The 11,078-nt window shown below is 43.4% G+C and overlaps 1 protein-coding gene and 1 long non-coding RNA gene across 3 annotated transcripts; one reads left to right on the forward strand and one right to left on the reverse strand.

Moving 5' to 3' along the window:
- Positions 1-676: 676 nt before the first annotated feature.
- Positions 677-1,164, reverse strand: LOC127348994 (uncharacterized). Its single transcript, XM_051374828.2, has one exon. The coding sequence runs from the start codon at positions 1,087-1,089 to the stop codon at positions 880-882; it is 210 nt and encodes a 69-aa protein (XP_051230788.1). The 5' UTR covers positions 1,090-1,164; the 3' UTR covers positions 677-879.
- Positions 1,165-7,731: 6,567 nt separating this feature from the next.
- On the forward strand, positions 7,732-10,372 carry LOC139839183 (uncharacterized). Of its 2 annotated transcripts, XR_011756861.1 has the most exons (3): positions 7,732-7,760; positions 8,975-9,046; positions 10,032-10,372. It is a non-coding gene; the product is annotated as an uncharacterized lncRNA (long non-coding RNA). The 2 variants fall into 2 exon arrangements; XR_011756860.1 differs by lacking the exon at positions 7,732-7,760 and having other exon boundaries at positions 8,149-9,046.
- Positions 10,373-11,078: the final 706 nt, after the last annotated feature.

Raw genomic sequence — 11,078 nt, forward strand, 5'->3', positions numbered from 1 at the left:
TTGTCGGTACCACCGCCCACCCGCGGCGAACTCCCGGAGCGAATCCGGGACGTACAGCGCGCCGGCGTACCGGCACGCCGCACGGCGACTCCCCTAGGCGGAGCGCTTGCAGTGGCGCCGCCACGCCTCCTCAACGGTGTCCGGCGAGCGGGATCGCTTCGATCCGCTCGCCGGCGAGGCGGTACTGCGGCGGCGTGCGTCCATGCTGAACAGCGGTCGAAATGCGGCGGTGGGGTGGGCGGGATTGCTCGCCGGAGCTAACTACGGAGGCGGCGGCGCACGACGGAGCTAGGGTTGCGAGTGAGGGGTTAACCCCTCACTCGCACCTGCGCCCGGTATAAGTAGGGGGCGGCGGGGCCGATTTCCTGGGCCCCGTATTCCGCCGAAATGGGCCGGCCCGAATACGGGGCCTGCTAGACGGCCAAAATTGCTCCTGCCCCGTATCCCGCCGGAATTTTACGGGGTGGGCGGGTTATAAGAGCATCTCCAACAGCCGCGCTAAATCTTGACGCTGTAAAAGCGCTTTGCAGCGCGCTCTATCCATATTTTGCGCACGATGACACATTCACCTCCAACAGAAGCTCTATCCAGCGCTGTATGAGCTGTAAAAATCTGTAGTTGTTTCTGCGCGCGACGTTATACCGCGCGCTCTTTCCAGCGCGATAGATATAGCGCACGATATAGCGCTTTTGGCCCAATCTGTATTTTACAGCACCGAATAGAACGCCTATTGGAGCATTATTTTGCCCCCGCGCGTTAAATTAGCTACTTTTTCGAATACAGCGCTGGATAGAGCGCCTGTTGGAGATGGGGGCCTGTTAGACATGCTCTAACCATCTCCATCGCACGCACGCAACTCGTCCGCACCATGCTCGGTCGCTAGTAGTAGGAGCCGCCGCCGCCGTTGCCGGTGTTGTCCTTTGCAGCGGCGCCGCCGCCTGGACTTGTGGTGGTGCCGGGGCTCTTCTTGCTGTCCTCGCAGGCGCCGGCGCCGGTCAAGTCGGTGATGATCGTCTTGAAGATGCTGCCCCGCTTGGGGTGCGGGTTCCCATGGGGCTTCTTCCTCTGGCCTCCATCCTGCCCATCCATGGCGTCGCGCGTGCGCACGTACCCTCCTCCGGACAAACTGAGGCTGAGCTAGATGGGCTAGACGCTAGAGGCTGATCGGTGGTGTAATGCGAGGTATGCGCCTATGGGGGAAATGTCTTTATAGAGGTAATTGTGGCATGGTGCTAATGTTTCTGTAATCTTTTGCTTTGGCTCTCCGGGCATGAACTATTTCTGCAACCAGGCCCACGACTAGTCGACGACGACGATGGGAGGATTTTCACCAGGTGAGGTGAGCATCGAGCAGGGCTCAGCTACCGGCAAGTGATGACACCTTCGTTTATCATATATATACTCCACGGATAGAACTTTGATTGTTGCACAATGCAGGGGTTTATGGGCAAGAGTGTGAGATGACCTCTCCTGCATGATTGGATAAACGGTGGCAAGTGGATCGTGTCTTGCTTTGCATCAATCCACAGAGAGATCTTTTATTGGAGAAAAAATTCAGTGGGAAAAGATAGGCGAAACTAATTTCCCAGCAAGCTATTTTTCAGCTAGCTGATGTTTGCGCGAATTCGCTTGGCGTGCACGTGCATGAGTCATCGCGTGACGGGTGCCGCTTACGTCCCCAAACACAGTCACGTGCTCGTGCTCGATCATGCATGTACAGTGTGGTATATCTCGATAGAGACTCAATGTATGTGATGAAGATGAACGACAGCGAAAAAAAAAAACTCGGAAACTCCTAGGGTAACCTATGTAGCTTTTTTTTGAAACTTCATTTTTTTTAAAGCTTCATTTTTTTTAGAAAATACACGAACATCGACAATGTTGTATTCTATCAGTGTGCAAATTTCCAGAACAAAATATGCTATGTTTGGCCCTTGGCAAAAATGAAAAAAAATCTAAAAATGACCAAATTGAGTAGGAGTACTTCATTAATGTTTAGTGACGCCAAAATCTAGATTTTTATTTTATCGAGTCCAGAATATATAGAACATATTTCATTCCGATAATTTACGCGTTGGTAGATTACAATGTTGTCTACATCCTTTTTTTGAATTGTTTGAAATCGAATTTTTAGAGGTTTAAAAAACATCCTCCATGTAGCCCGGCCCGAGCTAGAAAAAAAGTCTATTCTCATTTTTTTTGCAGGGAACATAGAGAGCTTTATTAAACGAAAGCATTTGTTGTGCAGTCAGCCAGACTGCTAACCATGAAGCTAGGAGTTACACACAACTGTTGACAATCGTTTTGGGCCGATAGCTAATCAAGGATAGAATCCCGCCGTGACAAATGAAAATAGATGAGGCGCAATTGGAAAGATTCACTCGGCGAGTTTTTATTGCTCATTGAGGAAACATAATGTCCACCATGTCAAGTTTTTCCATGATCCGGCTTGATAGCCGATTGTGCTAACAGTCAGAGGTAACCTCCTCCAGGATCAAGATATGAAGGATTCCAATAGAGCTCATTTAAGATGACCTCAAATGAAGAAGTGATAGAAACAAAAGTTGTGCATCTCGTCGAAACAAGCAACTTTGATTTTTTGGGTCATTGTGATTCGAGATAGTATGCAACCTCTGGAACGAACGCACTTTATCAGACATGGAAGATTCCGGTGTCTGGTCCAGAGCGTAAAGAAATCGTTCAAACGTGCATCTGCGAACTGGACGAACTGTTTCACGTTCGGCCGATCTTAAGCAGTCAATATGAACTCGGATGGAAAAGTGGTCAACATGAGAGTTCTTCGTTCTTTCGAGACGAACAACTTTGTTGTTTACGACATTTTGATTTGAGGTCATTTACTGCCTCAAAGTTGCCCCGAAAGGTACTTCTAATTTTAAACCGAACAGTTTTGGAAAGTTCGGTCTAAACCATCCGAATTGGACCCAAACTAGGGTTTTGGACGTGAATCCAACCCTTCATCTTAAACGGAAAGTCCAGCCGCTCCTTATATACTTGAGGGGTGCAGGCCGATTGAACCAACACCAATCGAACAAACACATCTACTACTTTTTCGTGTTCATCTACTTTTATCTCTCTCCCCTTGTATCTTTCTTCTCGTTCTTCGTTGTTCTTCAGGATTGGAGGCTGCGAATCCACGAGGTCCTAGGGGCGGTCAGGCCGACCTGGGGCAGCCCATAGCCGCCGCAAGCCCTAACGGGGTCCCTCCCAGGCGAGCGGGGTTTCGGGTCTCAAAAGCGCTCGCTGGACTGTCTTGCGTACCGCGCTTCCGGCGAACCTCCTTCGGCGTGTGCTGCCGCGCATTGCGCTCGGTGTCGAGGGTACACGGCGACGTGTTCGTATGCGAACACACTTTTTGGCGACTCCGCTGGGGACGAAGCTTCGAACGGTCTCCAGCCTGTTCTTACTACGAAAAGAGCGTCATCAAGAGGCATCAATCTACAACGGTATCATGAATCCCCAATCTCCTTATGTAGATGCAAACAACTTTTATATTGATGTTGCTAGATCCTCTGGTATATGTGCTGTATCGGCTAACCCTATGTCTTACTATGTGCAAAAGCCGATGCAAAATAATCTCCATACTTTCAGCAACTTGCAACAATTATCGACTTCTCATGCATCGGCAACCCCAGAAGTTCATATGCCGATGAACAACATGATGAGTTCAGTTAATGAATATGAAATACCCAATGTTAGAAATTTCAGTAGCATGCAAGATAGTGTTTCATCATTTTATTCATCGGTAGATACTCAATACATGGTTTCAGATTTAAACATGCCGATGGATAGGGAAATTGGACATGCTAGTACTAGCTATTTGGCCAATTACTCTGGACCATCATATGTTGCACCTTATGTTATTAACTTTTTAGCACCATATGCAACTGGGGATACCCATAATTCAGCTCCACACCTACACAATGGTTATAGCCGAATAATGGAAATTCAATAAAAGCTCAGGTGCCTTCATCCTGCAGCGTATGAAAACAATGATTGTAGGGGAAAACTTGCAGCTGAGTTCAAGAAGCTTAATGCTCTTCACCGGGAACTAGAAGAAAATCCATGTGATCTTGCAGCAATACATGCTTATGAATCATACAAGAAGAAGCGTGAAGAAGAGCGTAAAGCATGCAATATGAGGTTTTGTCCTTCACAACCACAAAGTTTCGGCAACGCTTCATTGCCGAAAGAGAAAACAAGCATCAGAGCGCAACAATGTCTAGCTAAGGTTAACGCCGATAAGGTCATTACGTTTGATGATTTATTGGAGGAACAACGCCAAGGCTATGAAGTACTAAAAAATAAGCGCACGAAGGAATTTGAGGTGCTTGAAATTAAGCTCAAGCAGGAGCATAAAGCGTACAAGAAAAAACTTGAAGAGGAAGATCTATAATTTTTCCATGCAATGATCAAGAAGAATCATCAGGATAATGTTACCCTGATTGAAGAAACCAAATCCTCTCCTCCATGCAGCAATCAAGTTGAACCCTCTGAAATATCGAAGCAAGAAGAAGAAGCTTTGCATAGTAATAAGATCCATGAAGAAAATAAGAATGACTCAGCTAGTATGGTTAATTCGGTTATAGAAACCGGATCAAAAAGTACATGTGCTGAATCTACTGAATCAAGAAATGCCAGCTTCAGTGAAAAAGATCATGGTGCAACCATGCTTGATTTTTTATGGATGCATAGGAGCTTACATGTTGCCCTATGAATTGCATGTCAAAGAAGTTAATGAGCATGAACGACAAGAAAATATAGCCGAACAATGTTCGGTTGAGAAAGAGCATCAAAGTAAAGGAGCACATGATCCAGGAAAACATGAAGACAAGGCGTTAGAAAATCATCCAGAGGTGGGGCAAGTTATTGTTCATAACATACAACCATCTTGTTCTACTAACATCTTCAAAGAGGTATCTCTAGCAAATAATTTACTTATTTTCAGATTTGGTCAAAAATATATTGTTCATGCATCTATTAGCAATAGTTTTAGAAGAACATCAAAAGACCAATCGTGAACTGTAAATTATTTGTTAGCAGTAAAATGGTTACTAGGCATATCGGTCAACATGTTGTGCCATTTAGAGAGACCGATATTGACAAATTATCACAACCAAAGCTTTCCATATTGTTTCATTTGAATTTTATATCTATATGGTTAGCTTTGCTTACTTCATACTTGGCTTACATTTGGTTTCAAGTGAGACATATGTGTTACAACTATTTTTGTTTCAGAAATTTAAAGCCAAGGTTATTATCTTTGGAGAAAGCCGATGATAGTACAACAACTTATTCAAGCACATCGGAAAAAGAGTGTAAAAATCAACACATAGCTGAATGGGGTGATGTAAAATCTGAACCATTCGGTTGCTCAATTTCAAAGCCGTTCTCGCAGCAAGATCGGCTCGAAAATAAAATGTGTACCTTTAGTTTGAGCATGTGTGATCATATCTTTGATGTATTGCTGAAGAGTGATAACTACTATATTAAACCTTAACAACTTCGTTTTTTCTTAGATTTTTGGACCTCAATCTGAATTAACCTAGCACTAACACGTGTATTGTTTGTTGTTTTGGTTTTTACATCCTTTTTGGTGTGTAACGTTTGGGGTTGTGCAGCAATTTGGTGGTCTGCTCGGATTGTATGTGGTGTCAACGTGTGTTAATAAAGCTCAGTGGTGCGTTTTCTAGGTACTTTTCTGTTGTGACCGTAGCTATGTTGTGGTTGGATGGTGGGTCATCGGTCGATAGTCAAAGCGGTGCTGCCGCGTGCCAACTTTCTATCAATTTGCCCCGGCCCATACACGTGTATCTCTCTTCAGAATCTTCTCCTCTCTCCCCGTAATTTCTCCACTTTCACCGGCTGAACCGTCTTCTCCCTGACGCACCGGCGGGGAGGACGAGCTCGATGGACTGCATCCCACGTGCTCCGGCGAAGTCGGCTCCACGTCTCGCGCCGGCCCCCTCCTTATCCATGATCGTGTTGGCGCTTGATTTTTCACTAGGTGACCTAGATCTTCACTCATCAACGATGAAGATGCAGGAGCAAGACGAGGTCTAATCGGAGCGGCGGTTCCTGAGGCTTTGCTGGCGGCACTGGATGGGGATGTGAGAGGACAGAAACATATGCATCGGATGCAGTTCTCTCTCTTTGACCTCACCTTATCCTCACTCTCTCATCCGGCGGTGCAGACGGCAAGGACGGAGAAGGCGGCCTCGACGACATCTCCAACAACTACGCCAGCGGCTGCGGCGTTATGGAGAAGGAGCAGGAGCCGCAGTCGCCACCGCAATCTCTGCGTAGGTACGTTCGCCTCATCTCCTCTTTCTCCCATCTCTCTGTCTCTCTCTCATCTTCTATTTCTCTCTCAGCAGGCCATGGGTCGGTGAGGATGCAGACGTGAAGAGGCCGGCGAATACTGGAGTTCGTCCGCCGGCGGGTCCTCGAACCAAGGCGAGCGGCGGCCGCCTCATCTGATCGTAACCGCGCGATAGTATCTGGTCGTTCGTCAGCGGCTTGCAGAAAACGGGGACCGAGAGCATCCGTGACGAACGGCAAAAGATAAGTCTCCGGCTGTAGCAGCTCTGCATATTTTATCCCCTTTCTTTTATCCCCCGTTTTTCTCATTTGCAGGACCAATGGAGGAGGCCGACGAACCAACCACAAAGAATCTTTCTCCCCAACTCATCCCATCTCCCTACAACAACATCTTATCTCCCTAATTTGCCGTTTGAGCGCTGGATCTATTTTTCTCTTTTTCCCTCTCTTAATACCTTGCATAATCTGATTATTGCATTGTTTCAGGAGGTTCATGAGTTTGATGTACTAGATGGAGGAAGCGGTGTTCTGGTTCCGCTCAAGATGCAGCAACGACAGCAGTTCGCTGCGATTCAGCCATAGTACATCTTCCAGACCATGCCCTAGCTCGCGGCTGTCTTCTCGGGGACCAATGATGCTACCGTCTCCGCGCCGCCGGCCGTGTTGGCCATGGCCTTCTACCCTCCTCCACCGCCGTCGGCTTCCACTACACCAATGCCCTGGGCCGAGACGCCATTGGTGACAGGGTCTCATTCCAGCAGGCGTCCCCTGGGGTCGACAGCATGGCTTTGGCAACAGCTGCAGCACCGGCCAGGGCTAACAACAAGAAAAGGTGAGTTATTAGCCAGCCGGTGCAAAATGTATAATTCATAGTTAGTTCAAAATTTAACCTGTGTGTTATTGCCCGTGGAAATCTGTTCTTTTACCAACAACAGACCATATCTTTCAAACTTGCAGAATTATAAGCTAACCTGGGCTCACGATTCCATAACATTAGGTTTGTTGAGTAGTATTTATTTAAGAGAATTTTATGTACGAGATGAAGAAATTAGGGATGTGTTCAATTACATGTAAAGAATTGCATTACCATGTAAAATCAATTTTGAAATCTGCGCTTTGTAAATGGTCAAAAGTGAAATGTATTAGAGATGAGAGAAGAATTGATTGTGTGGTTCAGGTGATCTACTAATAGTCTAATATTATAGAATTATGCACAAACACGAGCTTAGCAACACTTATTTATAGCTGCTCGGTCTACTTGGAGTGAATGACGGCGTATACGGATCTGAGAATCCACGATAGGACATCTAGCTAGGTTACGGTCAAGGCGAGGAGGCTGCAGCTGCTCAAGATACGGGAGTAAAGCACGGAAACGGCTGGGTGCGCTGCGCGAGGGGCATCGCATTCACCGGCGAGATTAGGTGAATTGGCTCTTCTTTTGACTCTGTCTTGACATAGCATCCTTTTTATTTGGTGAACAAGTTGCATTGATGTGAAAGGAGATTGTTTGTTACTGTATCCATCTTATCCTGAACTCTCTCTGTCTCAGCAAATACTGTGCTATTGATGTGTAAACACAAGGTTTATCCAATTTATTGCTGGACTTCATAGTCTTCCTCTCCTTTATACTTGCCAAGTTAATATCCTCATGGCATGTTTCAAACTGCAGGTTCCATGCAAATCATTCTTCTGCATTAAGGCTAGGGTTCAGTCTTGCAAAGAAAAACTTGAGAATCTTTGTATTTAGCATACATGCGCATTTCTTTATTGTTGTGTCCTTCTCACCTATCTTAGTTAGGGAAGGTATTTGGTTTTCGTGTCTATCTTTATGTATTCGTTGGTTCATTTGGCTTTGACAGTATTTTGCTTGATAATTTTTCTCCATGCATTTGCACTAGAGTCTTGTATTAATCAAGTTATTCTTTCGTGTTCGCAATACCATATACTTTTTACTTAAAGAAAATGAAATTGAGAGAGGATCAAAGAAGAAGGGGTGATGATAGTATTCTGCATAAGTAGTCATTGTTTGTCCGTTTGGATGCTTACAATTTTAATCCAATGTATGGGTTATAGGAGAATATAGTTGGACAGTTGCTCAAGATAAGGCAATCTAGCAACTGAAGTTTAATAAGATGTTTTTTGAACCTCTGCAAATGTGCTTTCCATATGAACATGTTTGCAACAATAATGTTGCCACTTCTCTCTTAATAATATGGGTCAACATTAACAGAGAAGTAGCACAGATGGATATGAAAAGTAATTGAGATGACATCAGGAGTCCCCTGGATAAACTCTCATAGAAGAATTTAGTGATTTCTGTTGCTTCATAGAATAATTTAGTGTTCAGCTCAGAAAGAAGTACTACAGTACTACTACAAGGTTCAAGCATTTAGTGATCTCTGTTGCTTTGCTCTTTCAGCTTGCTGTCAAAAAGTAGCGGCTGAGTATTGCTGAAAACTGTTAAGAAAGGGTGTTAGTATTGTTCCGGCATTTTGGGTTTATTGACATTATTTGTTAAGAAACTTTGTTTTGTTGTGTTTAGCTGATCAAATTTCCGTGCAACTAGGCCTTTTAGATGCTCTTTGGACAAGATGTATTGAACTATATAAAATTGTTTTTTAATTTTGGTTGGCAGGTGAACTGAGTTATTTCTGGAGAATCTGGTTATGGTCGATTTTGTTATGGAGATTCCTACATAGTTTTGCAGGTGAGGTGATTGCTTTGCTCCATGTTTTTTAAGCACCATTGATCTTTTTATTCTTCTATGGCAGACAGGTTACTAAGTTATTTCCTTAGATTTTCGAGATAATCTATCTTAGAGATGGATCATATTTGTACGACATCCATTTATGAGTTGGCAAAAGATTAAGTCAGGCACACTTTTTTATGAGTTATTTCAGTCCCTGCAGGCCTACAAATGCCTATTGAGAATATTATTTCCTCCGGTTTCAGAAATGCATGAAAGCGGAAAACACTTATGTATCTGCAAAAGGGAAGATATATGTTTGCACATCATGTGTTTGTCTCATCAAATATGTATTCATTATCGCTATGATGCCTGTTTTTCAGGTTCCTTTGCGTGCTCAATATTGGGTAGTGGTGATGCCTGCATTATCAGTATACTGAAAGTAAAGTTTATCAATTTAGGGCTGCTAAATACCTTATAACACCCTCTCACTCTGCCAAGCTTCTACGGCGTTGGTAATATTTATGGCTTAATAAATTAACAAGGTTCTCTGTTTCATATCTCATATTTGTCCTTTGTGCAGCTTAGAACTTTCAAGTTTGTTATTTTTGAATCATGCGAATACAATCTGCTCTCCAAATTTTGAATTCATGTTTACATGCCATAAAACTTGGGCTTAGGAACCATTTTATTCGGCGTGTAATGGAAGTGATTTAGAGGACAAAAATGTCAGTTATGCCTACTCTCCTAAGTCCTAAATCCTCTGTTTCAACTGAATTTTTGCAAATTAATGAAATTGATTTTACTCTACATGTTCTGATTGTATTTGTCTCGACGGATATCTAATTTACTCGGTCTGACAATCTATATAATATAACACAAAGATATGAGTTATATCTCTAGAATATGTGTGGCCTGCCACTGTAATTGTTATTATTTGGTATACTTTATGTCTGACCATGTGTATGCAGACAACTGATGTAGTTTGTCTCTTCTTTGTTTCAAGGGTGCATTTCAGTGAAGACAACGCATGGGTCGTGTGCCACCCTTGTGCCAGCTTTGGAGCAGCTGGAGAATGTGGACTCTGCGTTGAAGTTTCCGAAGTTTCCGACAGCTATATGTAATTCGTCTAGCTGGCCCTTGTGTTTGAACAAATTTTTATTGAACGAACCAAGGCATGTACACGTACTTGCTAATTTTCTGTTGATTTTGCTAGCAACCGGTGGTGGTTGTATTGCTGTCCTACGGCTCATTCAGCTATTTCATTTGTGTTGCTTGATAATTCACCGATGAAAATCTGTAACAACCGAACAACCTTTACTAGATGGTAAACTTTCCTTCGGATTTTGTGGCCAAGCAATGATTACTTTCCACGATCTGTTTATTTTTGCATTGGACCATTTATACGTGCAAGGTAACTCTTGGTCATTTGTTATTGAGATGCTACTACTCTTTGTCCATATGTCTCTTGATATAAACCGAAGTGGTCATCTGCTATTTAGATGAATCTGAATAACACAATTATCGTTGTCTTATACCCACTACTGAAATAAAATCAAATGATAGTCGAAAGACTAATTATTTTCTACACATTACCTTACTTTTTTTCCTTTCACTATATTGTCACACTACCAAGAAACTGAATCCATTTTTTCGCGCTATAAAAAGTGTGGGCTATGTGCCTTTCATAAAAAAATATGGCGCGGAGATATTTAGTATTGATTAGCGCATGATTAGATACTACTTCTTTTGCTTCTAATCTTTTGTATGACCAAAGAAAAACAACTTGATAAAATAATTCGTTTCATGTTCTATGATGTATATAACCATCTACTTAAAGGAGGAAGGTCATATAATGGTTACAATTTGTTTCCTATGAATACAGATCAGTTCAACTACAGGTGAGGTAGTTGCATATATTTAGGTGTTAATATCTGCTGATTAGGAGTTTGGTACTGCTTATTTTTCTACTTCTCCTTTATATTACCTAAGGAAACAGCCCGTAGAAGGATAATATGTGAATGCAACAACTGACCAAGGCCAGTCCCTCGGC

The sequence above is a fragment of the Lolium perenne genome, chromosome 4 (genome assembly GCF_019359855.2).
Source record: "Lolium perenne isolate Kyuss_39 chromosome 4, Kyuss_2.0, whole genome shotgun sequence".
Classification (NCBI taxonomy): Eukaryota; Viridiplantae; Streptophyta; class Magnoliopsida; order Poales; family Poaceae; genus Lolium; species Lolium perenne.